The following is a 17,411-nucleotide window of genomic DNA, read 5'->3' on the forward strand; positions in this document are numbered from 1 at the left end:
TTCTTTTAAAAAAGGATATGACTTTATTTCATTTTTAAAGCCAGCCTGCTCATAGAAGAGTCAAATTAATAACTGTGCCAGATTAAATTCTTGCTGATAATTCCTACTTTACATGTTTATGGCCTCCTACTGACAAGTGCAATAGTGTCCCCCTGAGTCGAAATCTATGAGGCAACATCTCATGTCTTCCCAAAGAAGGAGCTACTCTGGGAGAGAGTTCGGGGCAGGGAGGTCTCTAAGGACAATCACAGTTTTTCAGGGAAGGACTAATCCACAAAGCAGATGGTTCACAGTGAGAGAAACTATGTGAAGGGTGAAGACCTCCTTTCTTTAGCCCTGACGAAAGGTCAAATTAAAAGCCTATACAGGCTTGCTGTCGATATGATACATGATATCTAAATCTTCTACCTCATGCAGCCTAAACTTTTCCATGCAGACTAGCTTTCTACAGAGAGAGAGAGAGACAGAGAGAGATGTTTTGGAATGGGATGCTTTAATGTTCCCGCACCCCCAAATTCTGTGGTGGTATGGTCCTATAAAAAAACTGGACTGTCTATCCTCCTGAGTTTTTGAAATGGCTCCAAGCCTAATCCCTAGCTCTCTACATCATGGCTGGGCAAAATGTGGTCGTGCAGACACTGAGTTGCAAATCCCATCTGCCGTAGCCAACTTAGCCAGTGGTCAGAACTGATGGGCATTAAAGTCCAAGAAGATCTGGAGGGCCACACAGTTCCCAGTCCTGCTGCACACGTTTCCGCAAAAGTGCTATTTCTGACATTGAGGAAGCTGGGGTAAGGCTGACCCATTCAGTGTGACCATAACCAGAGCAACTCCCAACTCGCCCATTCAGCCAAGGCTATGGGACCCTGGGGCCTCCAGCTATTTTGCGCTGTACCACTATGGCTATGCTGGGTGAGACTGATGGGAAGCCCAACCATCTGGTAGGCCAAGAATTCAACCCTCTTGCATTAGGCACTCACAGCATTCCTTTGGCAGCAAACATTTCGCTAGGGTGCTGTGTGCATCTGTAGCAATTAAAAATGTTGACAGGCATCACTTCCCCATCTGTGGGCAGCAATCACGCTTCTGCATTTCACTCCACCTCCTCCCCCCCCCCTGCCAACTGCCCAGTGTTTTGCTCCACAAACTGCAGCAGATACACTTTATATCCAAGCCCACTTGGATTGCAGCAGCACTTTTCCTGTTGTTGCTCTTCTAAACGAGGAAGGAAGAGCTGCCACCGCAGGGAAGGAAAAATCAGAATTCGTTATAAAGCGGCCGACACTGAGGGCTGGGCTTATCCTCCAGGACACCATCAGGTACACAGACCCAAGGGTCGTCCGTTTCCCACTGCCATTTTAGCAGCAGCCTCTGGAGCTCCTCTAGAGGCTGCGCATAGCGTGGATCGAAAGCCAAATTGTGGCTCTCTGAGGGGTCAATGCTATGATCATACAGTTCCCAACGTTCCCGGTAGTAATAGGTGTGCAGAGTCTTGTTCCAGTGGGTGGGCTGCCCTGCCTGCGTTCTGTTCAGCAAGTCCTGGAATGTGGGAGATACATAGAAGTCTTGGTCAATGGGGAAGGCCATGCGGTGCTGCAGGTTGTGAATGAAGCGCAGGGGCCCTCGCTGCACTGCTCGCATGGGGTAGTGCATGGTCACCTCATGCAGGCTCTGGCTTGCAAATACGGTGGACCACGGCGGCTCAGAGGACAGGGCTGGCAGCAGAGACTTGCCAGTGAGTTGCACCAGCCGCTTCCCAAAGAGGCTGTAACTGGGATAGGGGACAGAGAACCAGTCCAGAACGGTGGGGGTGACATCTGCAAAGGGACAGAAGAAAAACATGACTGAAAGACATTCACCTGAAGCAGGCTGGTACCTTGGTCACAGACATCACCTAGTTAAGCAAGCAGCGAAGGGCATATTCATGGGTCCACTGCCCACGTCACAAATCCCCCTAGACTGAGTGCTCGGAAAGTGATCCTTTCATTTGCATGCAGATGGTCTAGGCGTGGCTACATTTATGCCTCATATGCACTGCTCACTGCTATTCAAAAAAAGCCCAGTTCTAGTAAATGGAGGCTATAATATCATCATGTCCACACTGGGAACTGACGTTTACGTAAGTGTCCCACTTCTTCATGGCTTGCTTCTCTCTCCTGCTGCCCAGGTAAAGAAAATGGTAGTGGAGAAAGAAAAAGACAAAGGAAAAGCAGCCTTTTTTTTGTCTTCTTCAGATTCTGGCTATTAAGGCCAAGAAAAATATTATAAGCACATAAGGAATAGAGCACTCGCTCCACAGTGTGTGGTGTACACACCACTCTGCTTAGTCTCAGAAGACACACACATTTAGCCTTTTAAGAAGAGTTTGACTGAAGAACCGGATGTATCATTCTACATTAAAAAACCCACCCTGGGTCAAGTAGTCATGCCATGGGCTTGGTGTAAGGTGACACTGGGGAAGGAAGGTGTTCGGTTTGTTCGATTTTCCTTTTAGAGACTGGATTACTTTAAATGTTCATCTCGAAGTCTGCAAACATCCCCCACTCACCAAACCACCACCTCAGAATTCACTTGCGTGTGAGCCAAAATCTGAGAATATGCTCATGGTCTTGTGTATAAAATGGACAAGAGGCTTCTCTAGACTTTCCCTTGAAACTAACAGGTTTCAAATGCCCTACAAACCTCCTCTTTTGCAGAACAGGAAAAGTGTTTAAGGCTGGAAGGTAGCAAGGGCATGAAAGCGTTGCCTCTCTTATCACCAGCGGTCACATCACCGGCTGATTACGCTCATGCAATTTAAGTTTCAAACTACAAGCCACAGTGGCCCCCTCTAGCCACAGTAAGAGTGGCATTTCCCCCTGCAACAATTTGCTTGGCTTTCCTCAGTGAAGAAGAGCTGCTGCAGCCCCACCGCAGAAAAGCTTCCACCAGTCACATAACAAGGAAGCAACGCTGTGCTTTCTTGTACACAAACTGGATGTCTGGGAATGTGCATGCCTCCCTGAGGATACCGTAGGGAAGGGCACAGAGCCACAAAAAGAGCTGCTGGAGGAAGGGACTGCAGGAAGGGACCTACATATCATCACCCTCTCCTTTTCCTTCCAAAAAGAGGGAAGACAGTATCTAAAGACTCTTCTCCTCTCCCTCTGCAAACAAAGGTCTCTGATGCCCCTAGAACACATGGGCCTAAAAGGGAACTCATTCCCCAGCCATCAGGGCAGCTGGAGGTATTTCACACCCACCCACCCACCCCTCCCCAGTCTATGCACTCATTCATCTTGGCAGCTCTTACCCAGCAGGCTAGCATAGGCGCTGCTGACCTGGCCCCAGCGGGCAGGATGCTCTGGGGAGGAGATGAGGAGGGGTTCAGCTGTGCCTGACCAGTACAGGTTGGTTCTGCCACTGGGGAAGGGAATACCGTTGTCCGAAGTGTAGAGCACAAGCGTACTGTTGTGGAAGCCGGCGCTGCGTAGTTCCTCCAGAACCAGGCCAATGCCTGTGTGTTGCACAGAAAGAGAGTTGAATGGCTGCCACGCAGGAGCAATCTGCTCTAAGTTCAGGGGAACGCTCATTTGTACATTTCACATGCGAGTGAGCAGGTCCCTCTCAAACTCTTGCCTCAGTAGTGAATGGTGCCTGCTTCCCCAGAGAGACAGCGCTCAAAAGACCACCCAACTCTTCTACCACAATGGATGATTATCTCTCATTTGTGTGCCTTTTCACCCAGCTGGAGGAATCAATTTCACTCAGCTGAAATAATCAACCACAAAGGCTTAAGATAAAGAAAATAAAAGCCATCCTTCAGAGATCTAATTTGCAGATTTTTCTCATTGCCTTCTTTCATTGCCAAGGAAACAAACTGCAGTTGTGCTTTGAATATCTAAAAACCACAAGGACACCTTTCCGAAAATGGAGCACTGAGATTCACAGGACCCTAAGCACCATTTGAGGTTCCTCCTCTGTGATGAGGTGGACTTGAAATCCTTATGTTCCCACAGTACACATACTAGGCTAAAGACCAAATATCTTAAGAGCACTAGGGTTGTAGTCTTTTTTCCTCACTTTCTAGGCAAAACTGGTCTGATTCAGTATCCCTGACTAGGTCCCCCTCCAACCCTCATCTGCTCTACAGACCTTTGTGTGGTACTGAGCTGAAGGAGAGTTCTTATCTGTCAGAGACAGGCAGCCTATTAGGCGACACAGAAAAGAGACTCCCCAAAGCATGTGAGGACTGTGAATACACTGGGATGTCTCCTGGCAACAACAGCACCTGTTGGCTGATCCTTCCACTCCAGAAGCACCACTGGATTGCTTCACACATGAAGGAAGAAGATCTCTATCCATGACTGGAGAGAAGACCAGAGCTGCCCCTGAACTGAGCTGAGCATCCTAATTCTTATCTCTGATCGCTGATCAGAGACAAGAGCCTTCTCCCGGGCAAACCCTTTTGCAGAATTGAACTGGGAACTGATGACACCAGGGGGGCAGGGCTTGGGGAAAGAAGACAGAGCTCTCGGAGGGAGAGTCCTGACCCCTGATGTTATCCAGTCCGCTAGTGGTGTCCCACCGCCATCCAAGCCAAAACAGTTGCCCGCCCCAGCCCACCTTGATCCATGCGCCCAATGGTCGTATACTGAGCAGCGAGATCTAAACGAGCAGCCGGTGTGTCCTGTACAAAATATGGAACCTGAGGGTAGAAAGGAAAATCAACTTTTAGCAGCACTACAATAAAAAAGGACCACCGAAATAATGTTAAAAAAAGAGCCAGTGGGGTATAGTACATAGAGCGTTTTGATTAGGACTCAGAAGACTTGGGTTCAGATTCTTGTTTGACCATGGGAACCTACACATGTGTGTATGCCTGGCAAAGGTAAACTACTCCTAGAACATCTCACTTTCCTCACAAAACTCTATGAGGCTCACCATAAGCCAGCAGTAACCCAATAGCACATAGCAAAGTCAACAAAGCTGTCCAGAAACTGGCAGAGTCTGGGACGCTTGTGCTAGAAAGCCCCTGCCAAGTTCAGTAGAGATATATCTCCAGTACTCCACCCCCTAAGGCTGACAACAGGGAAGGCAACAGGGAATGTTGCTGCTTATAGAACGCCGAATGCCTGTGCTTCTCAGGGGACCCTGAGCAAAGGAGACATCTCCCTGGTCTCACCTGTACTTGATCTGGGCTATAGTGCTGGGGCTTCCAGTCTGGGATCCAGCCCATTCCCATCTCCCCATTTCCAAATTTCTCACAGAAGACTCCGTACTGGGGTTGAGAGTGGCCACAACGGTGAGGATCATGGAACGCAACGTAAAGGAAAAAAGGCCTATGAGGTGAAAAAGGAACAAAAAAGAGTCTGCAGTCAAGGACAATATCCCATTTCCCTTCTTTTTAACACAAGTACTCTAGCTTTCCTGAGATCGCTCTCTCTCTCTCTCTTCCTAATTACTGCCACCAAACCCTCCTTTCTTTCTCATCCTCAGTCGTGATCCACTGTCCTATGTGAACTGAAAATGGTTTCCCAAACTCTCCAGCTCGCTTCTCAGGCTTGGACTGACTTTCCTGTGAGGAAAACAAGTACGATGGACAGATGGGCATCCTTAGACAGACACCAATACATAGCCTCAAATGCTGGGGAATCTCACCTTTCATCCTGACTGCGGAGGAATTTCCGAACAAGCAGCTTAATTCGGGTGATATTCCTTCCCACTTGCAGGACAGAGCCATTTTCTTCCGTGTAGGCAAAGTCAAAAGGATATACAGTCTCTGGTCCAACGTGCTTCTTCCCAATGATCCCTGCAGCAGAGAAAGAGGCACAATAAGTCAGGGACAGGAAGAGGCGGGCGGGAGGCAGAGGAGCGCGTCAAGCTTTCTGAATCATTTTTGGCTAGACATACGTAAGCCTTGCAGATCAATCCATTCCGAAAGGGCTTCTGGTATCTTGATAGGTCATTCCCAAAACCACAACATTCAGGAACCACCTGCCTCAAAACATCCATAGGCATGTTTGTTTTAGTAGTATGTGTTGAAAGTTAAAGGAAAATATGTACTTGCAAAAATGAAAAAAAAAGGGGGGGAAGGTACTCCAGCATCTGGAGGCCCCAAACAACTTCAGTTTGATCTTCTAGAATGCCTTCACCTGCCTTAATAGCTGCTCTCCCAAGCTGGGTCAGAATCCAAGTACCACCCTCTGGGTTTGAGCAGCTGAACAACTTCTATAATTTAGGACTAAAGCAGAGCTTCCTTCTATTTATGCTTCAACCAAGACTCATGCTGATTCCAGCCCAATTAACAACAGTAACAAAGCTTAATCTTAGTCAGGCACGAATAAGTGGGGGCATGAAGTACAGAGGTACCCTAACATTCCTGTCCATTCCAGACCTTTGCACTCCTGATGCTCTCTTACCTGTCCGGACCCCTGCCTGGCTGAGCAGCAAGGGGAGGCTACGGACACTATCAAAGGAGTTGAAGTGATGTACGTCCTGGTGCAACCCATACATCCCATTTTGGTGCTGCAGAGAAAAAGAATCATTCATAACATTAGTAGGACACAGTGCTTATCAACAGGTGATCACGAAGATTTTTCTAAGGTTATTTTTAAAACCACAACAAGGGAGCCATTTTGTGGCTCCCCCATGTTCTCCATTCCCACCTAGCAAGTGTTACCTGGGGCAGGCCTGTCAGAATGCTTGCCCGGCTGGGAGAACAGCTACTGACGGAGGTGAAGGCGTTCCGGAAGATCAAGCTGCGCTTGGCCAAGGCATCCAGGTGTGGGGTGTCAATGGCAGTGTTGTTGTAGACACCACTCTCAAAGCCACCATCATCAGCTATCATGGAGAAAGAACGACAGAGATCAGACTGCGAGATCAAGATCCTCAATCGCTGTAACCAATGAATATCTCTTAGGATTCCCTAAATGCTTCCCAGCCTCCAGATGTTTTCAACTTCAGTGCTCAGGTGCTCCAAGTAGTACGGCCAACCATCAAGGATGTTGGGACCAGTGGACTAGCACATCTGGAAGGCCAAATGTGGAGAACCGTTGTTGTTCCTGACTGGAGGAGGTGCGGCACTCTAGATATTTTGGAAAATAACTGCCCTCAGCACTAGGCAGGATAGTCACAAAGGAGAGGTGACAGGATTTGCAGTTTAACAACCTCAGTTGGGCCTTAGATTCCCCATCCTAGCACAACTAAATTTCACAGCTCCAGCAGAGCCTTAGCTTTCTAATGAAGATCCCATACTTAAATCTCTGAAAAACACTGAATCCCAGTCCTGGCACCCTACAGAACAGATAATGTAGCACAGTGATTAAAGGGTTGAACAAAGATACAGGAGGAGAAGGTTGCAATCTCTACTTGACCAACAAACATGGGTGACCTAGGCAAGCTACACTGTTCCAGCCTGATTTGTCCCACAGGGTTTTGGCGAGGACAATGTGAGGAAGAGGGAAAACATGACTTTTAGGTCTCTAGCGGGATGGCAGTACAGAAATAAATGACAACCTGCCTGCATTGTACTCAGATGCGCTAGTGAAAGAACCACACAACCATTACTGAAACCACCGCCAAGGAATTCTGAGTCACCAAAATGTTCCAAGAGACATGGAGGTTCCATTAACTCAGCTGACTGGACATAAGAGGAAGACGAGCCACAGACTATGCAGGGCAAAAGGGAACATCCCTCAAGCCTCGTGCAGTCCCGTAACTGCTGGTCCTGCACGACCAAAAACTTTTGGTGTGAGCAAACCCAGAACGCTAATCTTCAGTGCCCTCAATTGCACTTGGGCAAGAAAGAACTGGAAGCTTGCACCCCAAGTTATCCTTTCCAAGACTGCTGAACAGCTTTTCTTAAAGGCTGCTGCTTTGGTCAGTCTGAAGGACAAACTGAAGGTCTCCAGACATTTTAGACTTCAGCTTCTAGCAGCCCTAGCTAACAATCAGATATGTTGGTTGTTGGGGGAAGGCTGGCTTCTTTTTCTGGCCGAATTCATGCCCATCACAGTGTGGGATGATTTGAAAGAAGAAACTCAAGTATAAATATCTTTCCCACCACCGTATCTCCATCCTGGGGAAAACTGCACTTGTTGAATTTGTGTCTGCATATTGGATTTGTATAGGTGTGTACAGTGCAAGAGGGCCAACTTTTTAAAAGATTTAGCAAGGCAGCCTTGATCAGCTTATCTCCTGCTGCAGCCTCCTCCCATTCCAACCAGAAGCTGCCAGAGGCACCTGGGAAGGGCTGTTGGGGTCCAGCAGGGCTTGATCTGAGATCAGCCTCCTTTGAGAGGCGGGGAAGAGCAGGGACTGTGGCCTTTCACCCGAAGGGCTGCCAGATGGCAATCCTCCTTTGGAAAGCGTCCCCCAACTGAAGGGGTCTCCAACCCGCCCTCTGCGCGCACACACCGCACCCATCAGATTTAAGGAGCCATAAGAGGGAAGACTGGACAGCACACCAGTCCTCTTGGCACGGACTTTCCCCATACTAAAGTGTGATACCTTGTGAATGCGTCTCAAGCAGAAAAGATTTTGCATCGGTGCATATAAAGTAAAAGTATGCAAAACAATGTTCTCCTTCGTCGTGATGTGCAAGAGACCCCCCCACACACACACACCACCATCTTGCACCCACCCCTCCCTTAATGTGCCCCTCTCCCCAGTAAGACCAGCTGCTGACAAGAGCTATTTCCCGGGATGCCGGGGGGGGGGGGCTGAAGAGAAGCGAAGCCCCGGCCTGGCCTCCTTTGGGGCGATCGAAAGGGGCCCGATTCTGCCCGCTCACCTACGATGAGTAGCACATTGCGAGGACGGCTCGAGACCTTCTCGGCCCAACAAAGTCCCAGGAGGAGGAGGAGGAGGAGCGCCGCCACCCGGCTCGGCGCGGGGACCGGCATGGCCAGCCCTCTCTTCCCCGGCAGCCCCTTCCTTCCCCACCGGCCGAAAGGAGCCGCCGCTCCCGACCCCTTCCAGCCTCCGAGTCCCCGAGGAAAGGGGCGGCCGCTGCCCAGCCCCAGCCCCGCCTCCTGAGCGGATCACATGAGGCGAAGGAACCGGGAGCCGAGCGCTTGGCCGGCCTTGGTGAGTGAGTGAGACCGGCGGGTGGGCGCCTGGTCGTTTCGGGGAGGGATGAGACCCCGGGGCTCCCTGGGATGATGGCAGAAGGAGCATCCTCCCTCCACTTCGTTCACCAGCACATCTTTGGGAGAACATCTCCCGGTTGTTTGCTCCTGCAGACCTAGGTCCCCTTCCCCTTCCCCTTCCTGCCTCTAGCTCCGGGTCTCCATTATGGAGAATCCCGGGTTCTTGCTGCTTTTTTAAGGCTCCTACGTTAGTTTGCCCGTGGCGGTGCCGGTTTCATTAGTAAGGCAGGGGCTCCAGAACCATTTTTAAAAAGCACTTCTTTAATCTAGAATTTTTTTTTTGAATATTCATCTAGTACAGTGTTTACTGCTCGATTTGATAAAGTATCTCACCCTTAGGATAAAGTATTCTGAGATGCAGAGTATATATGTAATATTTTCTTGCCTGTAAACAGCGACAGCCAGTCAAGCTAGGCATTCCGTCACCACCGCCCAAAAGTAGGGGCTGTAGGTAAGTTTGAGCTGTAAATCTTTTACTAAATGTTAGTAACTTGAAGGCACCTAATTTTTTATTTTTAAATGATTGTATTTTGTGTGAGTTTGTTTGTTTGTTTTAGAAGGGAGGTTGAGGACTGAGATTAGGGGTGTTTCCTCCGACTGTTTTATCCAGGAGCAACAGATGTTGATTGACTTTTGAAAAGTTTTCATTCAGATCTACACCCGAGAGATACATAAACAACAGATATATTTCCAAGAAGTGGCATTATTAGTCTGGCTCAACATGCTGTCATAATTAAAAGGGAGTGGGGAAAAAAGAAAGGAGTTTAAAGACTAACAGATTTATTTGAGTGTGAGGCTGTAGGTGTATGTCTTGGGCTGGATGTTTAGGTTGGTGCAGTTTTTTTTCTTTTTCTTGAAACAAAGTGAAGATTTCAGGGAGGGGAAAATGTCCCCCAAATTTACTAGGTCTCATGGTTGTCAATCTTCCTTCTCCAATTTCAGTACCTAACAATAACAACGACAACAATAATAATTCTTCACACAGTATTAAGCAGTTACAGACCTCAGAACTACAAAACCCGGTAATATTAGGAACAGCATACATTCTGCACTGATATTTAACAGATACTTATGTTGTTCCCCCGAAAATAAGACAGGGTCTTATGTTAATTTTTGCTCAAAAACCGCAGTAGGGCTTATTTTCAGGGGATGTTTTAATTTTTTCATGTACAACAGTCTACATTTATTCAAATACAGTCATATCATCTTCTGCTTGCTGCATAATGGTTGAGGGTGGGGTTTCACTTAACTGGGGCTTATTCTTGGTGTAGGGCTTATATTACGAGCATCCTGAAAAATCCTACTAGGGCTTATTTTCAGGAAACAGGGTAGGTTTTTCGTTAAAACGTGTATCTTATATAAAACAAGTCAATGTTTTTATAATTTTCATTGACTGTGCCTGGTGTGTGAATAATAATAATAATAATAATAATAATAATAATAATAATAATAATAATAATAATAATAATAATAATAATAATAATAATAATAATAATAATAATAATAATAATAATAATAATAATAATAATAAATAATGTGCCTTCAAGTCAATTCTGACTCCTGATTATATTTTTCAGGGTTTTCCAGGCAGAGAATATCCAGAAGTGGTTTACCAGTTCCCTTCTTCTGTGGCCACACAGAGACTATTTTATTTTATTTAAAATTTCTTACAACTTATTTAAAAGGGATACAAGATGGCTTATTAAATGCTGTTATTGAAAGACAGTATTTTAAAGCTTGCAACAGTGAATGTACAATTCATAAAAGAATCAAACAAATACCATATTAAAAAGCATAAGAAACACCAGAACATCTGGCTTGTGCTAATAATGTTTGGTGATCCAGTTATCCCTAGGAAGGTTTTGGCTTTTGTTCCTGCTGGGTTTAGTTCTTGTTATTATTTAAAACATACTAATTTTTAAATCAATTTTTTACGTTGATTATTTTTAAAATTGATAACAACAGAAGTAAAACCATAGGATGACAATTTAAAAATATAAGTCAGAGGGGCATCAAGGCATTAAAACAACACACCCAAGGTTTGTGTGATGGGAAATGTTCAAACATGCACAGATGTTCAAACATGCACAGAAGCACATACATGAGCAGCACCAATAGATAAATTGGTGTTTGATTATTAACGTATATCGTAGCACTCATTCTAAATACTGTTAATATTAAAATGAAGATTTGCTGGAGTAGCTACAGTATATCACATCTCAGGGCTGGAACAATGTGGTTTTTCCCCTCTCAGGTGTGCCTATGAAACTTTCGTTGCCTGTTTTGTTGTTGTTGTTGTTGTTTTTTGAGGAGAAGACCTTCTCATTTTTATTTTTTAAAAACTCTAGTCCATTCAGAATAGCATAACATAACTATACCTGTTTTGTTACAATAATAAAAACATCTTTGTTCATAAACTCTTGTATATGACGCACACACACTGTTTACATTATCTCTTTATTTTTTCACATAGTCTCTTCTTTGGCTCATTATTGCATTTTTGTGTCTAGCTAATGCTGCTTAGAATAACCAGCAACCTATTATCCACTTGGTTTACTTTATTTTTGAGTCCATATTGGATTTCAACAGGGGGTGCCACATCTCTATGAAGTTATCTTTGTACATCTTTCCTCTGTATAATCTGATCGATTCATCATTTTCTCAATCAGCACCACTGCCCATATTTTATTCATCTATATTTGCAAAATAAGGTCCTGAGCATCTTCCCAGCATCAGGAAATTTTGTTCTGCGCTGTACTTTTAAGAGTTGCCTCCAATTCTTTATTTGATAAATTTTCATTTCCTCCAGTCAAAACAGAGAATAAGAAAGATTCCATTTGGAACTATTTTTTGATTTGTTAATATTTTTTTTCTAGCCAGTTAATCACCTCATACCAGAATACTTCTACTTTGCCCATTTTGGGGACCTTTCTGACTTGTCTTTGCAACAACTGCCAGAGATGACATTCCTCTTAGGTGGCTTCTGGGACCTGGACGCGCTTTGGCGAGGTTTGTGACTGGACTGATGGATTTCAAATGAATCAACGTGAACTTCTGTAAGCCCAGGCATGGCGGAGGGGAGCCGAGTGTGCTGGAAACAATGCTGCGGAGCAACCAAGAAGAGGCTGCCGGTGCTAAAGTGGCTTCCCAAGTATTCTCTCCAGTGGCTACAGTTCGATCTCATCGCTGGACTTACTGTGGGGTTGACCGTTGTGCCCCAGGCCCTTGCCTACGCTGTAGTGGCTGGCCTTCCAGTGCAGGTGAGGTCACTGATCCGGCAGCTGTCGTTACCCAGATCTGCTTGATGGGCAAAGGACGCATACTTTGAGGAGGTACAACTTTGGTTAGTACCATGTTTAGCAGGAGAGAGAGAGAATGAGGGAGAGAGCACTTGCTCTCATACTGCTCCCTGTTCTAAACTGTGTTGGAGATAAGTATGTGGGAAAGGGTTTGATGGTGAGGCGGTGTCCCCTATCAATGTGGCATCCTTTGCTCAGGGGAACGGAGCAGAGAATGCTGAAGGGATTGGGATCTGCTTGGGATCCTGATCAGGAGCATTTTTGAGATCTTTTTGTTCATTTCTACTGAACCTTTGCCTGAACTTGCTGAGCTGGCAGAGACAAACGCTTCTGTATACAGCTAGTCTTACAAGAAAGCCTGCATGGTTTGGGGAAATAGATTGTCAAACTAAGGAGACCTATGATGGGATCCTTGCTTGGCCGTGGAGACTCACGGCAGGGTGATAGTGCAAACAAAAAACACTCCTTAAATATCTCACACATCTTAAAAACTCTGTAAGGTTACTAGATCAGTTGCTGATCGTCATTTTTCCCCTTCTTCCCTTTAGTATGGTCTTTATTCCTCCTTCATGGGCTGCTTTGTCTACTTCCTGTTGGGGACCTCGAAAGATGTTACACTGGGGCCTACAGCTATCATGTCCCTGCTGGTTTCATCCTATGCATCCCATGACCCTGCCTATGCAGTCCTGCTTGCTTTCCTCTCAGGCTGCATCCAGTTAGCTATGGGACTTCTACATCTTGGTAAGATCTGGCTGATGCTGTGTTAGATCATGTCCATGGCCCACCAGGCTCACTGACTTGTTACAAGGAACAGCCAAATGGGAAGACTGGACATGGTAGATGACAGAGATAGAAGGGGAACAACCACGTGTTATTCAAGATTTTAGTATTTGGATCAGAACATTGAACTGGAACCTCAGCCATCCGTGAATTTCAGGGAAGTCCTACACTAGAAGTAAGACCCACTACATTTGATGGGGCTTACTCTCAGGTGGAAGAATCAGCAGGAATGAGGAACCCTCTGGGTCTCCGAATGTTGCTGATGCAAAACTTCTACCTGTTAGCTGGGCACTGTAACTGTTGGTGGTTTAAATGAACCTGGAGGATCAAAATGCATCATCCTCAAACTGTAGTTTGTCATCCAAGCTTTGCAATTTTGTGCACATCTATTTAGTGGTACGATCCATTGATTTCAGTGGGATTTTCTTCACCTAAGCATGCAGAATTGCAGCTCCGGTGTATGATTTTTTAAGTCATCATTGTTTGTATTTCCTGGTGTCTCCCTGTTATCATTCCCTGGCCATGTTTTCTGAAATGTATATATTTTAACCATTGAGAGTGTTCTAAGTGCTCATTTTGTCTATTTTAATTATTTTTTTTAAATATACACAATTTCTCCGGGTGTAAGGATCAGTAATATTTAGAACAGGTAAAACCCATAGGAAAAAAACACCTAGCCTAAAGTAATACATGTTACTACTGTATTCAAATTATCTTCTTTTCCTCAAGTTCTCAAGTTGCAGCTATGTTAGTTAAACTGGTACCTGCCTACAGTAGTGCATTGAGCATGCGAGAGCATGCTTCAGTTGCACTAGTGATTGGGAACATGCTTTCTCATCTTCATTCTGTGCAGCTGCCTGTGTTTTCATTTGCTTGGGAAAAGGAGCAAAGGGAGGACTAGAGATTCTCGGGCAGGATGGACCCTGCTTAGTACAAAAGTTGCCTATGGTCCTTCCCGCCATTTTGGTGTATGGGGTGTATGTGTCTCTGCCACTGCTGTACTTACTGCTATAGCATTAAAGAAGAAATGCTTCATGAAGTCTCTGGGACACATGCTCCCACTTGTAAACAGGCTGCATGGATGGCGCATGTCTGCTTTTAAAGAGGGAATGAAATAATTTTGCTGCAACCAGGTTCCCTGCACCTGCTACAGATTTTGTAGCAGGTGCGGGGAACCAGCAGATGCAGCCCTGGATGGTTCAGTGGGAGCCAGTGTTCTTCCTTATTCTCTAAATGCTTTTTCTGCCTCTGCTGTACTAACTCTGGTGTGAAGGATGGGTGGTCAGAAAGAAGAGCAACCCATCACATCCCATGAATCTAGGACCAAAAAAAAGGTGAGACAAAGTTGGAAGTGGCAATTCTTGTAAGTAACCACCTCCATATGGAGGTGCCAGTAGTAATGGGTGAAGCACTCTTTGAAATCATTGGCCAACCAAAGTATGGAATTTCTTGATTTCTCTCAGGAAGTACCCTTGAACTATGAATGGAATTGCTAAGAGCCCGGCAGCTGTGATGGGGTAGAGGTCCCATTGACCTGGTTGGAGCAGGTCTTCATAAAGTTAAAGAGCAATGTTTTATTCCTGGCAGGTTTTCTCTTGGATTTTGTCTCCTATCCCGTCATTAAAGGGTTCACATCGGCCGCTGCTGTCACTATTGGGTTCAACCAGATCAAGGTAGGCAGTTCTCTGCTTTTCTCTTCTTCTCCCTGGTGATCTTTTGTAGACGCTCCAGTGATCAAACAAAGTTCTGTTCTGCTATTGCTGATGTTCAGCTATAAAACTCACGTCTATAAGACCATGGCAGATCTGCCTGTTCAACAAACATGACTGGCCTCTGTGGAGAAAGGATTTTGTGGGCTTGGTGTTATGTGGAGGAAAAGGCTCACTGGAGGATCCCAAAATTACTCTGGCTGCTTTTTTGGATTAAAACATATGAAAATGGCCCTTATTTTTGGTCTTTCGTTGTGTTTGCTTGAGAATTTTTGGCACTCCTCTGTTTCTGTGTGAAGCTGGATCTTAAATACTTCTCAGGTTACAAAGTCTTTGCTGTGCCAGTAATTTTGTAAAACAGAGTTACCTGCCAATTTTTGTGAGTTAGGGTGTCTTGGTTGTCTTCCCTGATGACAGCTGCACTGCCATGCCTGTTGGTTCCAGTGGCAAGTGTACAGCTGCATGAGCGAACTGGGAAATGAAAAACACAGAGATGTAACTGGGAGCCAGGGGGCCCTTCATTGCAATGTCAACTAGTCATGGTGGTGGTTTGAGAGGCAAGAAGGTTCTGCTTTGTTCAGCTTCCCATGGTGCTTGCATTGACCTTATTGTCCACAGCACAGGACAACTTCCTGTACACCTCTTCTCAGCCATCCATGTTGTGTTTGGAGGTGGGGTTGGTTGAGTCTTCGTCTTTGTTTCTGTTATCTTTTCAATGCTGTTGAATGTTTCCTTTGTGGTTGACCACAGTCACCAGGGTGTGGGATAGCAGATGATAGGAATTGGTGACTGAGCTCTTCGTGGTTGCAGTGAGCATCATTTCTGAACACCTTTCGAAAGAAGCCTCGGCTTTTTTTTTTTTTTTACCCGAAAGGCTTTGAAGTGATTCAGTCAGGTGGAAGTAGAACATTTGCGCTCAAGTTAAGATTTTATTGTATGAAAAAATGTTCTAGCAGGGTTTGTCTCGGCATCTGTTTATCTTTTTGAAGAGACAGTGTAAGAGCAGGAAACACCCATCATGGAAATATGCATTACTAGATTTTAAAAATGCAACTTTGACAGGAAATAGAATTCTAAGCATTATTAATTTAAGATTTTGCAAACTGACTGTTATGTGGCTGTATGGATAGCTGGGTGGGAGAGAGCAATCTGCCTGCAGCTGTGAGAAGGTTTCCTGACTAAACAGAGGAAAGGTTCCTGCCCATCCTGGCCTGCGGGGGCCCAGAAAGGTTTTGTAAATTCGTGGCTTTTTGTGTCATGGATTCACCCCAGTTCCAACCCTCCAGAAGCTTGGAAGTAATGTTTTAATTTCATGTGTTAATGTTAAAATAATAATTTTTGTGTTAAGTGAGGGCAATTCAATTAGTCTTAAGGAAAGAAGCAGTAATATAGCTGTGTCAACGTCAATGCTGAAATTGTGCCTTTCAAGATGCTGCCCTCTAAATGTCTGTTAAACACTGTTTAATGCAATGCTTTGATGCTGCCGTGTTAAAATAATGCATTATTTCCAAGCTCTGCCTTCTCCCCTAGACTTGCTCTGCTCATTTCATATGCCTTGTTTTTCTAAAGTCATGTGCCATTTTATTTAAAGTATGCGAGACACCTTGGAAACAGAAACCTAATGTATTTCAAAGATGTAAGCATATTTTGGGTGGTGCTTTTAAAGTTCCACAACAATAATTATTATCTAGATTAGGATGGGAAAAAGTAAACAAGAAAATCTGGGTGATGTGTCATTTCAATAGGAGACTAAATATGTTTTCTGAAAAGTAGTGACTCACTTTCTTTTTCACACCCTGATATCCTGAGGTAGCCATAAACTGAAAGCTCTCAGGAAGGAAATGAGTCCCAGCTTAAGATGGCTCATAAAGCAGAAAAGTAACTATTTCAGACAGTCTCTGGGTTACTTTGAGCCAGAGTGTGTGTATCTTCGCCAGCTTCCTAGCGTACATGTTCTAATTGTTTTCCTAACTAGATGTGTGAGGATAGCATTGTTTGTTAAATTCATTTCCACAGGCACTCCTGGGCTTGCAGAACATCCCACGACAGTTCGTCTTGCAAGTGTATTACACTTTCTGCAAAATTGGTGAGACAAGGTAAATGAGCGTCTCTGTACTTCTCCTCTTCATTTATCCTCCTTTTGAGATCTTACATCTGTGAATGTGGGGAGTGTAGGTGGGATTTAGCTGGACATAAGAGGGGCCCTGCAATTGTTCCAGGTCAAAGCAGTTTATTTTTCAAGCATCCTTGGGCTCTGAATCTCCCTGGAGGGTCATATTCTTCCAACTCCTCTTCATTGGCAGTGGGGATGGTTATGGGGCAGAAAGCTGAGTTACTAACGAGAGAGATGGGTTTGGGGGCAATGTAATTTTTTACCTCTTCTTGGAAGGCCAGAGACTCTTGAGAGAGAGAGAGTGCATATGTTCTAAGTGAAGTACCTCTAACTGAAGCAATGGGGAGGTTCCCCAGCCTTACAGTATTTGATTGGCCTC

General features: G+C 45.3%; 2 protein-coding genes across 6 annotated transcripts in view; one reads left to right on the forward strand and one right to left on the reverse strand.

Moving 5' to 3' along the window:
* Positions 1–8,991, reverse strand: SGSH (N-sulfoglucosamine sulfohydrolase). Its single transcript, XM_020813642.3, has 8 exons — positions 8,774–8,991; positions 6,662–6,822; positions 6,402–6,507; positions 5,641–5,791; positions 5,165–5,321; positions 4,606–4,687; positions 3,293–3,496; positions 1–1,817 (listed from the first exon to the last, which is right to left on the reverse strand). The coding sequence occupies exons 1-8, from the start codon at positions 8,883–8,885 to the stop codon at positions 1,258–1,260; spliced, it is 1,533 nt and encodes a 510-aa protein (XP_020669301.3). The 5' UTR covers positions 8,886–8,991; the 3' UTR covers positions 1–1,257.
* SLC26A11 (solute carrier family 26 member 11) overlaps positions 8,934–17,411 on the forward strand; it is a 24,085-nt gene continuing 15,607 nt past the window's right edge. The window contains exons 1-6 of one of the 5 annotated variants that reach the window (XM_072990708.2): positions 9,015–9,069; positions 9,527–9,582; positions 12,008–12,391; positions 12,979–13,171; positions 14,798–14,883; positions 16,936–17,015. In XM_072990708.2, coding sequence (XP_072846809.2) covers positions 12,200–12,391; positions 12,979–13,171; positions 14,798–14,883; positions 16,936–17,015 — 551 coding nt within the window. In that variant the 5' untranslated portion in view covers positions 9,015–9,069; positions 9,527–9,582; positions 12,008–12,199. Of the gene's footprint in view, positions 9,070–9,276; positions 9,583–10,729; positions 12,392–12,978; positions 13,172–14,797; positions 14,884–16,935; positions 17,016–17,411 lie in introns of those variants that run through there. The other 4 variants (XM_072990707.2, XM_020813603.3, XM_078384283.1 and 1 more) reach the window with 4 other exon arrangements.

This window comes from Pogona vitticeps, chromosome 2, assembly GCF_051106095.1.
Source record: "Pogona vitticeps strain Pit_001003342236 chromosome 2, PviZW2.1, whole genome shotgun sequence".
NCBI lineage: Eukaryota > Metazoa > Chordata > Lepidosauria > Squamata > Agamidae > Pogona > Pogona vitticeps.

Excerpts from the sequence above, each read along its gene's own strand:
- SGSH (XM_020813642.3), bottom strand. The coding sequence starts at position 8,885 with ATGCCGGTCCCCGCGCCGAGCCGGGTGGCGGCGCTCCTCCTCCTCCTC. Across the intron at positions 3,497-4,605 it reads CATTGGGCGCATGGATCAAG|GCATTGGCCTGGTTCTGGAG; the intron begins GTGGGCTGGGGC and ends TGCAACACACAG. Across the intron at positions 1,818-3,292 it reads CGCCTATGCTAGCCTGCTGG|ATGTCACCCCCACCGTTCTG; the intron begins GTAAGAGCTGCC and ends GTCCCTTTGCAG.